Genomic DNA, 13,852 nt, shown 5'->3' with positions numbered 1-13,852 from the left:
TTAAAAATTACTGTCTGTCTACCTTTAGATAAATAAATGGATAGAAAGAAAGGTAGGTAGGTAGGTACATAGGTAGATAAAGTAGGAAAAGGGTTAAGGGAGTATGGAGGTAATGAGGTCATTTGAAATAATAAAGTGAGTGGCCTGCAAAGGCTTTATATGAGGTGACATTCAAATCAAGATTGAAGTTGATAAGGAATAAGTCATGTGGCTCTCTGAGGGAATAATACTCTAGCCTGAGGGGAGAGCAAATGCAAAGGCTCTAAGGCAGGATTATACCTGTCATGTTCCAGAACCAGAGAAGAAAGAGATCATTGTGGCCAGAGTGGATTGAGTGAGGGGGAGAATAGTAGGAGATCAGAGATAAGTAGTCTGAGATAACAGGAGGCTGGATCATGTTAAGACTGAGCCATGGTAAGGAGTTTCATTTCTACTCTGAGTAGGATAGAAAGTCATAGAAAGATCTTGAATCAAATGACAGGATCTGACTTACATTTTATCAGGATCACCTGCCTGCTGCAAAAAGAATAGACTGAAGGGGGCAAGAGAGGAAGCAAGGAAATGGGTTAAGAATCTATTTAAGTAATTCAGTTAAGTAATTATGGAAGCTCTGCTCAGAACGATAGTAGGTGGAGGTAGTCAAAAGTGGTTGGATTTTGATTATATTGTAAAAATAGGCTATACAGGACTTGCTAATGGAATCAGATGCGGAATGTGATAGAAAGAGATCAGTCAAGGATGACACTCAGATTTTTGTTCTGATCAATTAGAAGTATATGCTTGCTGAGATGAGGGAAGATGAAGACTTTGGGAGAAGCAGGTTTTGGGGAGATGGTTGAAGAGAGATTAGGAACTCAGTTCTGAACAAGTTAACTTTGAAATGCTTATTAAACATCCATATGGCAACATCAAATCTGGAGCTTAAGGGAGGGGATGGGCCTGCAAAAATAAATCTGGGAGCTTCAGCATATAGATGGTTTTTAAAGCACTGACAGTGGCTATGATCTCCAAAGTAAGAGTGAAGATAGCAAAGAGAGGAGATCCAAGGACTGGTCTGGGGCATTTAAAAGTTAGTTATCAGAACGATGAGGAACCAGCCATCTTTCCTGAGGAGAGAGGAGAAGGAGTGGAATGACCAGGAGAGTGCTGTGCTAGAAAACAAGTGGAAAAAGCACTTTGCAGGAGGAGGGCATGATCTGCTGTTTTAAAATGCTGCTGATAGGTCAGATAAGATGGGGATTAACCATTGTCTTCAGCAACATGAAGGTTGTGAGTGACTTTGACAAGAATGATTTGTTGGAGTAGTAGTGTGAAAGCCTGTTTAGAACAGTTTCAAATAAGAATGGTAGTAGAGAAATTAGCGACAGTGAGTTAGATAATTCTTCTAGGAGTTTAGCTTAAAGAGAGAGAAATATGGGGCAGTAGCTGAAGGTGGACAAAGCCAAAAGAGAATTTTTAAGATTTAAAGAATAATATGTATGCATATTGAGGCTGTAGAAATAATGGAGGGGGGGAAAATTGATGATACAGGAGAAAAAGGAGGGAATTCTGATTACTTCGGTTTTCTCAATGAAATAGGAAACCACATCATCAGCTGAGAGTATGCATGGGAGAGGAAATATTGGAGGTTTGAAGAGAAAGGAGGTGGTATGAAAATGTTTTCTAGGAGAATGTGTGGACAAGAGAAAATGTTATGGTTGTCAGGCAGCATTAAGACCTCACTTGAGAATAATGATAATCATAACATGAGAAAGAGTATGTTGAAATCATTGACTTGAAAAATTCTGTCAGGCCAGATACATCATTAAAAATAAAAACTAATTTGTATTTTATGTATTTTTAGAATTATAATTAACTATTTTAAGTATTAAAAATAATGTTCGTATCTTATTTTATATTATTTTCAGGCATATAAAGCAGTTGTTAATGATGCTACCATATTTAAACTTGAATTACCTTTGAAGCAGAAAGGGTAAGTTTTTTAAATCATATGTTTAAAATGCTTACATTAAAATTCTTAAATTTTTTGGAGTGTATTATATGTTATTGGATATGCAAAGTGCCCTGTTTCCCTAATCCTATCAGGTTTGTTTTCATTTTTTTAACTTTTATGATTTTTGCTGCCTTTGATTATTAAAAATTCTGTCTTGATTTTAAATTTTATATTATCTCCTCTTATGAGCAAAGAATGTTGACCTTATTTTTTTCAGTAAAAAAACGTTCTGTTCTTAATCTTTTTGAATCTCTACTTGTTTTTCCCTCCTTGTTATTCACCAAAGTTATTTTATAACCTACAAAAGCATTAAATATGACTCTATTCACTGTAATGATTTTAAGGGAAATCAATTTTAATGTAAATTTTTATGTGTTTATTTTTTTAGTTGATCTCTCATTGGTGAGATCTCATCTCAAGTAAGATGGATTTATTTGTGCTACTACTATTACAGAAAATCTGAAAATGAAAAGTTAATGAAATATTAATCTGAGTTAGTTATAGTATCTTCAGAGTTGTACTAAGTAGTGCTAAAGGTTAATTGGAAAAATCTTCTTTCTTAATTTTAAATAAATTTTATACACAAAGCTAAAATATTCGAAAATAGCATTTCTCAAGAAGGAAAAGTAATTGTTCAGGGCTTTGTTGTTGTTTCTTTTTTTAATCATTTTCATTTTGTACTTTTTTGAACCGTGTAAGTTATTTGAGTGCCGTCACAGTGGAAGACACTTGGGTCATACGGTTTTATTGGCATTGTTTAGAAGGGCATTTATTGTGTTCTCTTTATAAATATGAAACATATAACACTACCTCTTGGAGATCTCTTCATATGAATACATAAAGGTCTTACTTATTCTCCTCTACTCCCAGCATTTTTTAATGAAAATTTTCAAACTGAAGAGTAAAGTCACTCTGTTGCTTTATTTATATGTATATGTATCTTTATATGTATATGTATATTTATATGTATATGTATATTTATATGTATCTCCCTATACATCCATCAGTCAACTTTTAAATGCATTTCAAAAGAAGTTGCAAGAATCAGTAAACTTTGCTCCCTAAACACTTTAGCATGCAGTCGTTAATTGAATTTTGTGTTTGTTTTGAGATAAAATTTACCTACAGTCATATCCATAAATCTTAGGTGTATAATTCTGTGAGATTTGACAAATGCCTACATCCCTATTAAGATACACAATATCTTCATCATCCTTGAGAATTTAATTACCTCATGTCTATTTCCAGTCAGTCCCACCTCCTTCCAGAAGGCAACTATTGTTCTGATTATTTCAACATAGGTTAGTTTTGCCTGATCTAGGACTGCATATAAATGGAATTCATACAATATGTACTTTTTGTGTACAGCTTTTTTCAACTCAGCATAGTGTTTTTAAGATTTATCCATGTTTTTTGTATCACAGTGGTTTGCTTTCCAAAGTGGTTGTACTGTTTTACACTCCCACCAGCAAAGTATGAGAATACCACTTAATCCTCGTTCTTGCCAGTGTTTAGTGTTGTCATTTTAATTTTAGTCATTCTGGATGTATGTAGTAGTATCTCAGTATAGTTTTGATTCCCATTTCCCTCATGTCTATTGATATTGAACACTTTTTTGGTATTTTTGGTACTCTTATATTTTTCTTTAAACAGTGTTCAGATTTTTTGCCTGTTTTTTTTCTATTGGGTTGTTCCTTTTTATTAGTGAGCTGTGAGTTCTTATATATTCTGTATGTAGGTCCTTTGTAAGATATATGCTTTTCTTTTGTGGATTTTGCTTTCTATGTTTTGTCTAGGAAACCTTTGTCTACCTCTGACACTAGGACAAGAAGATAACCTTCTGTTTTCTTCTAGAAGCTTTATAATTTTTAGCTTTCATATTTACATTTAAGAGCCACCTTAAATTGATATTTGCATATAGTGTAAGTTAGGGATTAAATTTCATTTTTTTCTTTTCTGTATGGATAGCAAGTGGTTTCATCACCATTTGTTGGAAATACTTCCCATTCCCCACTGGGCTGCTTTGGTGTCTTTTGTGAAAAATCAAGTGACTTAAAAATATGTATGTTTTTCTGGACTTTCTATTCTATTCCATTGAATTAAATGGGTATCCTTTGGCCGTTACAAACAGCCATGATTAATATAGTTCTGCAGTAAGTCTTTAAGTCAGCTGGTATAACTTTGTTCTTTTTTTCCCTTGAGTGCTTTTGATATTCTGGTATTTTACTAGTATATAAAAATATGGTTGATTTTTGTATATTGATCTTACCCCCTGTTACCTTGTTAAAGTTATTAGTTCTAGTAGTTCTTTTTTAGATTTCTTAAGATTTTCTATGTAAAAAATCATGTAATCTTTGAATAAGGCAGCTTTATTTCTTCCTTTCTCATCTTTATACCAGTTATTTCTTTTTCTGGATTGATGCACTGGCTAGGATCATAAGTACAGTGTTGAACAGAAGTGAGAGTGGGCATCCTTGCCTTTTTTGGCAAGCTTAGGGGAAAAGCCTTAATATTTTGTCATTAAGTACAAAGTTAGGTGAGGGTTTTTCATAGATGCCTTTAATTGGGTTGTTTTTTATTCCTAATTTGCTGAAAGTTTGATAATGAATGGGTGTTGACTTATTAAATGCTTTTTCTGTGTTGAAATGACCAGAAGGTTTTTCTTCCTTATTCTTTTGATGTGGTGAAATACATTGATTTGGGGGAGGGGAGTGGGGAGATAGAAGAGAGATTTATTTAAAGGAATTGGCTTATGTAATTGTGGGGGCTGGCAAATCCAAAGTTTGTAGGGCAGGCTAGCAGGCTGGAAATTCTTGGGCAAGAATTGATTATACATCTTTGGGCAGAATTTCTTCTCAGAAAGAAACCTGAGGGAAACCTCAGTTCTGCTTTTTAATTTTTATTTTATATTGGAGTATAGTTGATTTACAACGTTGTGTTAGTTTCAGGTGTACAGCAAAGTGATTAAGTTATACATATATCCATTCTTTTTCAGACTTTTTTCCCATTTAGGTTATTACAGAATATTGAGTAGAGTTCCCTGTGCTGTAGAGTTGGTCTTTGTTGATGATTTTTTTTATATATGGTAGTGTGTATATGTTAATCCCAAACACCTGATTTATCCCCCCCCACACACACGTTTCCCCGTTCATAACCATAAGTTTGTTTTTGAAGTCTGTGAGTCTCTTTGTTTTGTAAATGTTTGTTTAATTTTTTTTAGATTTCACATATAAGTGATATCATATAATATTTGTCTGACTTACTTCACTTAATATAATTTCTAGGTCCATCCATGTTGCTGCAAATGGCATTATTTCATTCTTTTTTATGGTTGAGTAATATTCCATTGTATATATGTACCACATATTCTTTATCCATTCCCCTTTTGATGGACATTTAGGTTTCTTCCATGTCCTGGCTATTGTAAATAGTGCTGCAATTAACATTGGGGTGCATGTATCTTTTCAAATTATAGTTTTCTCTGGACATATGCCCAGGAGTGGGATTGCTGGGTCATGTGGTAGCTCTATTTTTAGTTTTTTAAGGAACCTCCAATACTGTTCTCCATAGTGGTTGTATCAATTTACATTCCCACCAACAGTGCAAGAGGGTTCCCTTTTCTCCACACCCTCTCCAGTATTTATTGTTTGTAGACTTTTTGATGATGGCCATTCTGACTGGTATATTGTATTTTTGTATTTGTATTTTGTATTTTTGTATTGTAGACTTTTGGATGATGACCATTCTAACTGGTGACATTGTATTTTTGATTTGCATTTCTCTAAAAATTAGTGATGTTGAGCATTTTTTCATGTGTTTTTGGCCATCTGTATGTCTTTTTTGGAGAAATGTCTAGTTAGATCTTCTGCCCATTCTTTGATTGGGTTGTTTGGGTTTTTTTTGATATTGAGCTTCCTGAGCTGTTTGTATATTTTAGAGATTAATCCCTTGTCAAGTCACTTCATTTGCAAATATTTTCTCCCATTCTGTGGATTGTCTTTTCATTTTGTTTATGGTTTCCTTTGCTATGCAAAAGTTTTTAAGTTTAATTAGGTCCCATTTGTTTATTTTTGTTTTTATTTTCATTACTCTACAAGGTAGATCCAAAAAAGATACTGCTGCAATTTATGTCAAACAGTGTTCTGCCTGTGTTTTCCTCTAAGAGTTTTATAGTGTCCAGTCTTACATTTAGGTCTTTAATCCATTTGGAGTTTATTTTTGTGTATGATGTTAGAGAGTGTTCTAATTTCATTTTTTTACATGTAGCTGTCCAGTTTTCCCAGCACCATTTATTGAAGAGACTTTCTTTCCTCCATGGTATATTCTTGCCTACTTTGTCATGGATTGATTGACCATAGGTGCATGGGTTTATTTCTGGGCTTTCTATCCTGCTCAATGGATCTATATTTCTGTTTTTGTGCCAGTACCAGACTGTTTTGATGACTGTAGCTTTGTAATATAGTCTGAAGTCAGGGAGCCTGATTCCTTCAGCTCCATTTTTCTTCTTCAGGATACATAGATTTTTTTTAAGAAAACATTTAACCAAGGTTGAATTCTTGGGATAAATTCTACTTGGTCGTGCTGTATTATTCTTTTTATATATTCCTGGACTTAATTTGCCAGTGTTTTGTTAAATATTTTTTGTCTATATTTGTGGATTTACCACTTTCTTTCTGGCCTTTGTGCCTTGTACAGTTTTCATTTTTTCGATATCTTTGTCCTTTTCTGGTTTCAGGATTATGCTGGCCTCAAAAAGTATGGAGAGTTATTCCCTCCTTTTGTATGTTTTAAAAGAATTAGTTTAATTGACATTACTTCTTCCTTAAATGTTTGGTAGAATTCATTAGTAAAACCATTTGGGTCGGGAGTTTTCTCTATGGGCAGATACTGATCACAAGTTTGATTCCTTTAATAGACACAGGCATTTCAAATTTTTAAATTTAATCTAGTTGTAGTTTTGGTTAAGTGGTGCTTTACAAGGAATCTTTTCTTCTCAGTTGTCAAAATAACGTACATATAGTTGTAAGTTTATTATCCTTTTCTCTTTGGAAATACATTAAAACTTTTTTTTCTGGAACCATTTGAGAGTAAGTTGCTCATTATTCCAAGTACACTAGTGTATATTTTCTACAAATATAATCACAATACAACTATCAAAGTCAGAAAATTGTCTTTGATGCATAATAACCATCTACTCCGCAGATCCCTTTAAATTTATTGACCACGTTGTATTTTTTATAGCAGAAGGATCCATTGCAGAATCATGTGTTGCATTTAGTTCTTTTTTTTTTTTTTTTTTTTTTTTGCATTTAGTTCTTATATTCCTTTTTCTTTGGTGTGGAACTATCTCTCCTTTGACTCTCATTACCTTGACATTTTGAAGATTACAGTCCAATTATTTTGTAGGATGTCCCTTAGTGTGAGTTAATCTGATGTTTTTTATGATTAGATTCAGGTTTGCATCTTTGGCAGAAGTGAAAGTTTATTTTTCTCATTGAATCTTTTTTTTGGCTGCGCCACATGGCTTGCTGGATCCTAGTTCTCCGACCAGGGATTGAACCTGGGTCCTCAGCAGTGAAAGTGTGGAGTCATAACCCCTGGACCACCAGGGACTTCCCTCGTTGCATCTTATCTGAGGGAGGGTACATGATTTTGATTTATGCCAGTACTGATTTTGTTTAGGTTGATCACCTGATTAAGTTGGTGTATGCCAGACTTCTCCACTCAATTCTTTTTCTTTTTGTAATTAAGTATTTTTTGACAGGTACTTTAAAACTATGTAAAGATCCCATCATTGCTCATTAAATTTTCAATTCGTACATTGATTTATCATCTCAGTATGAACTCATAGTTTACTATTTTTATTCAATGGGTTATAATTTACTTTTCTTTTTGGTGGGGGGGTGTGGGTTGCTGTGCTGCATGGATTACAGGATCTCAGTTCCCCGACCAGGGATTGAACCCCGGGCCACAGCAGTGAAAGCACCAAATCCTAACCACTAGACCACCAGGGAACTCCCATAATTTACTTTTATTCTTTGTTTTGATTTTTAGATTATCCTAGATTTCACTAGTGGGAGCTGGTTTCTGGGTCCTTTTTACAGTAAATTCTTCTTTCTTTTTGGGATGTGAGGATTTACAGATTCATTTTGTACTTTCCCTTGCCTAGCCTCAGGGTCAGCCATTTTTTCACAAAGCTCTCGTTGCTTTTAGTGGACGTTGGTATTTAGTGGACAAAGTCTGGTGCTAGGTGTATTCATTGCTATTGTGGTGTCACTGGTCCTAGAGCCTCTCAGTGGACAAACTAAAGGTACACATATGCATTTACAACTACAATACCTTGCCTTGTTTCTTTGTGAATGCATTCCTCACCCTGCTGAGGCTCTGACTCCCCAGACTGGGCCACCCCCTACATGAATGCCTTCCTCATCCAACTGGAGCCTTAATGCCTCCCATTGTGCCTTCTCCTTGCATGGGCACCCTCCTTACCTATTTGGTCTCTTCTCTCATACTCCATACCTGGCCACTCCTTCATGTCAGCACACCCCTTACCTGTTTGGTCTTTGATGCCTGGATGCTAGGGCTTTCTAGTGGCTTTGACACCCCATGCAAAGCTGCAACCCTGCAAGGATGGCTCTTTTACTCTGCTTGGGCTTTCATGTCCTTGGTTAAGTTTATTTCTAGGTATGTTTTTCTTTTGGATGTTATTATAAATGAAATTGTTTATATAATTTCCTTTTGGATTGTTCATTGCTGGCGTATGAAAACACAACTGATTCTTGTGTGTTGATCTTGTACCCTGCAACTTTGCTAATAAATTCAGTCATTGGCTTTAGTAGCTTTTCTGTGGATTCTTTAATACTTTGTATATAGAAGGTCATGACATCTGTGAATAGAGACACTTTTACTTCCTTCTTTGCAATTTGGATGTTTTTATTTTTCTTGTCTAATTGCTCTAACTAGAACTTCTAGCTCTAGATAGAACTTCTAGCACAGTGATGAACAGCAGTGGTGAATGTTGACATCCTTGTCTTGTTCCTGATTAGTATGTTAGCTGTAGTTTTTTTCATAGCTTTGTTATTCTTAATAGCAGCATGGTGTTATGTCTGGTACATATAGCATAGTTTATTTAATTGATCCTTTATTTCTACACTAAGTATTTTCTGATACTTTGCTATTACTAATAATAGTGCTCCAGTGAATAATATTGTACATTTGCCATTTTATATCTGTTTCTACAGTCTAAATTCCCAGAAGTGGGGATTACTTTCTCTTTATTTTTTTTATTCTAAGGTGACCAGGTCCTGTCTTTAGCTCCAGATTAAGTAGAAAATTTCTGTGGAATAAAATGAGTATTACTAGATGATTCAGGCAGTAGACATGAGTGTTGTGGCTATTGGAGGTGGTAGAGGTAATGTTCTAGAAGAATAAAGCTGCTGGTATCATCCAGGTTATTTGGGAGACTCACTCCTGAGGAGGAATATAGTAGTTCATGGTGAGCCAGTGCTTCCACTGAGAACAATCAGGAAAATCAGGTAAATTTAGGAAATAGTCATTTTAATATTATCAAAGAGCTACAGAAGCAACTAGAACAAAATATTTGAAAGTTATAGAAATGAGAGAGAACCTTTCAGAAGTTAGCTGATGCTTTGTAGCTGTGTTTCCCTGAAAAGAAGTAACTGAGAATCTAGGTTTCGCTCAGGCTGAGCAGTACTGCTGGGGGACAGTAGAGCTTTTGGTGGTCACACAGGACTGGAATGACAAAACTCACTAGGCTCTCAATTGAAAGCCCAGGAGGGACATTCCTTAGATTCAGTGGGTAACCAGAGGTAGACTGATTCTTAACAAAACTACAACCCATCCTTAAACCAAAATAGTTTGATTGGATTAAAGTGATCAGCCTCTGCCATAGCAGAACAAAGGGTGAACACACATTCTTAATGGAAGATAAACATTGTCTGGTGCCTCTGTGATTCTTCTTTTTTTTTTTTTAATTGAAGTACAGTTAATTTAGCATGTTGTGTTAATTTCAGGTGTACAGCAAAGTGATTAAGTTATACATGTATTTTTTTTTCAGATTGTTTTTTCTTGTAGATTATTACAAAATATTGAGTATAGTTCCCTGTGCTATACAGTAGATCCTTGTTGGTTATCTGTCTTATATATAATAGTGTGTATATGTTAATCCCAAACTCCTAATTTATCCCTCTCCCCCTTCATGATTCTTTTATATGCAGTGCATAGTATTCAGTACAACATTACTAGTCCTGTGATGGCAGAGAAATTTATGGTCAACTAAGAGAAAAATAATTTCAGAAGCAGACTCTCAGGTGATCCCACTATTGGAGTTAGCAGATAAGGACTTTAAAATAATTAAGATTAACAGCTTAACCACAGTGATATACCACTCACGCCCACTAGGATGGCTAAAATTAAAAAGACATTAACAAGTGTTGGTGAAGATGCGGAGAGAGATTGGGATCATTATACTTGGTACACAGCTACTGTGGTAACAATTTTGTAGTTCCTCAAGAAGTTTAACGTAAAGTTAACATGTGACCCATCAGCTCCACTCCTGGGTATATACCCAAAAGAAATGAAAACATATATCTACTCAAAAACTTGTACATAAATGTTCATAGCAGCATTATTCTTAATAGCCAAAAAATGGAAACAACCCAAATGTCCATTATCTGATGAATGGGTAAGCAAAATGTGGTATATCTATGCAATGGAATTTTATTTAGTCATAAAAGGAAAGAAATTCTGATACATGCTACAACATGAGTGAAACCTTGAGACGTGAAATAAGCCAGACACAAAAGGACAAATTTTTTATGATTCCACTTATATGAGGTATCTAGGATAGGCAAATTTATTGATACAGAAAAGTAGGATAGACGTTACCAGGAACTGGGGATAGGAGGGAATGGAAGGTTATTGTTTAATGAGTATAGGGTTTCTGTTTGGGATAATGAAAAAGTTCTGGACATAGATAGTGATGATATTTGCAGAACATTGTGAATGTACTTAAGGCCACTGAATTGTACACTTAAAATGGCTAATATGCTAAATCTTTTGACCATGATAAAAGGATAATATTTTTTGAAGGAATGAATGGATATGTGCTATGATCCGGATGAATCATAAAAACATTATGCTGAGTAAACGATACCAGTCACAAAAGGTCACATATTGTATGCTTCCATTTATATGAGATGTCCAGAATAAGGAAATCCATAGAGACAGAAAGTAGATTAGTTATAACCAGGGGCTGGGAGGGAGGGATAGCTGGAAAATGAGATTTGACTACTAATGAGTATGGGGTTTGTTTTTGGGGTAATGAAAATGTTTAAAATTTTATTTTGATGATAGTTGTACAACCTTGTGAATATACTTTAAAGAAACATTGAATTGCACACTTCAAATGGATAAATTGTATGGTATGTGAATTATATCTCAGTAAGAATCTTAAATAGATCATGAATAATAATGAGTAAATAATACATATTAATAGACAAATAGGTAGAAATTGTTACCTGAGAAAAGGTAATATATCTATAGCGATATGTAATTGGAATCATAGAGAAAGGAAAAGGAGGTATGAGCTATTGACCAGAATTTTTTCAGATTGCCAAAAGATGCCAACTTTTGTATTCAAGCAATTCTTTGAATCTCAAGCATGATAACTACAAATTAAATCATTCCTAGGTACATCATAGTAAAACAGCTAAAAACTGGAAAAAAACAAAGCAAAACACAAAAAGCCAGAGATCGGGGGAATGACACAATACCAAAGAAACAACAATAAAAGACTGAAAACTGTCTTCTCAACCTGTTGAATTGGAGGAAGGGAGATAGACCACTGCAGTTATTACAGCAGTTCATACAGAAACTAGGCATTGGCAATGTGAATAGATTGGAGGAGATGGATAGATTCTTATGAAGTAAGTTAGTGGTCTTTATACTTGCTATATCTACCTCAAGATACACAGAAAGAATTCCCAAGAGAATGCCAGTGTAGATACTTTTAAGGAAATCACTTTCTAAATCCTCAACTTCCACATCTACTTTTTTCTGAAATTGAGCCCTCTGGTGGAAGTATTGCAGTTTCTCCTTTCACTTCTCCTTTCCAGAATTACTCTTCCCTATTTTGTAAAGAAAGGCATATCTCTCTTCATTCTTACTATGGTATGTGCCTTGAATTGTAAAATGCCTCCAAGTTGTGTAAGAAAGGAATATTTTGAAATAATTGGTATTGTTGTACAGAAAATGAATTTCTAATGACTAGATATTATATCCTTTTGCAAAATGGTTTCTAATTATTTGCTTTCAACACAATTGATAGCTAATTTGATCCATTATTAAAAAATAACTTTTTTGTTAGATCAGTATGTGTTTTTTAGCAAATAACTCAGGAGGTGCTTAGTGAATTGAGTAACATTATAAGAAAAGCTTCTTCTAGTCCTGTCTGTTAACTTAATGTGAATAAGATTTTTTTAGGGAAAAGACATAAATTTATAAATACAAAAAGTAGAAGTAAAATTGATGATATCCTGAATTCATAATTGGGAGGGGAAAAAAAGTTTCATCCACCTCATAGACAAAATTTTGCATATGCATATGTTTTATATACACACACAATATAATTATGTTGTTTTGTTAAGTCATGTACTTATAATAATTTGGACAACTCATTTCTGATAACAGTTGAATTTTATCTATACATACGAAGTTTTAAAATGTTGAATTTAAATTTATTTACATATATAGTTTAGAAAAGTAGGATAAAGAATAAATGAAAGACTTTCAAACATAAAATACAATACACTCGTTTTAAAATTTTGTTAGGAAAGTGAAATAGAGATGTAAATTCATTGTTTAAGGAAAGTTTGTTTACAGTTTTTTTAATGGAGGATGATATATATCATATCACTGTGAAATTTAGGTTACATTGGATATGTCTCAGAGTGAAGTAACAGTTTTAACATATATTGATTGATGTTCTGAATCAGATCGTCAAAAACAGGGGAGAATGCTACTTGTGTAGCATCTTGCAAATAAATCGAACACTGAGCGCTTTAAAAAAAAAGTTTTAAATGTTAACTTATAAATATGCAAGGATGTACACAGTTTTTCAAAACTATTTTAGAAGCATCTTAATAAAATCTTTTAAAGATCATTGGCAAAGCTGCCACTAGAGTGAGGCAAGGTGGCACGTAGGTTACAAAATACAAGGAGGTCTCACTCTCAGTGTTCTCCAAGTGCACTTATGGGAACCTAAGAGTGAGTGCCTCCTTAAACTACGCACCCTAGATGTAGACTTGCTTACCCTAGTCCCATTGGATCTATACAACATAAGAAATCTGTGAAAAATTGGCTTTAGAAAAAATACTTGCAGATTCAATCATTTTCATCAACTGCTTTTAATTTGTTTTTTAGGGTGGGATTAAAAACTCAGCCTGAATCAAAATGCCCTGAGCTGCTTGCCAATTACTGTGACATGTTGCTAAGAAAAACGCCATTAAGCAAAAAACTAACCTCTGAAGAGATTGAAGCAAAGCTTAAAGAAGTGGTACATAAATTTTTTTTAACTTGAAATTTTTATATTATCTTTGAATTTGTGTTTTGCTTATAAGGCTTTCTGTGATAGCCTCAGTTGTTTTTTTTTTTTTTTTTTTAACGTATATCTCTAAGCAGCTAATATTATGAAATTTCACCAGTGCAAGATCTCTATAGAGCAGTTATTTTTCTTACTGAAAATTTTTATTCTGTAGCTGCCAGAAGGGAAATAGTATTTAATTCTTCCCCTTTCTTGATTATTTTTAAAAGTCAATTAAATTCTAGCTCGTATTAAAG

General features: G+C 34.0%; 1 protein-coding gene across 1 annotated transcript in view; it reads left to right on the top strand.

Moving 5' to 3' along the window:
* The window catches only part of CUL5 (cullin 5), a 99,851-nt gene that overhangs the window by 71,550 nt on the left and 14,449 nt on the right, over positions 1-13,852 (top strand). Inside the window, exons 11-12 of the mRNA XM_057552908.1 lie at positions 1,908-1,972; positions 13,436-13,568. Of these exons, the coding sequence (XP_057408891.1) occupies positions 1,908-1,972; positions 13,436-13,568 (198 nt within the window). The remainder of the gene's footprint in view (positions 1-1,907; positions 1,973-13,435; positions 13,569-13,852) is intronic.

The sequence above is a fragment of the Balaenoptera acutorostrata genome, chromosome 9, assembly GCF_949987535.1.
Source record: "Balaenoptera acutorostrata chromosome 9, mBalAcu1.1, whole genome shotgun sequence".
In the NCBI taxonomy this organism is placed as follows: Eukaryota; Metazoa; Chordata; class Mammalia; order Artiodactyla; family Balaenopteridae; genus Balaenoptera; species Balaenoptera acutorostrata.
Note: the sequence above shows the minus strand (reverse complement) of the source record. Positions and strands in the feature narration are given on the sequence as shown.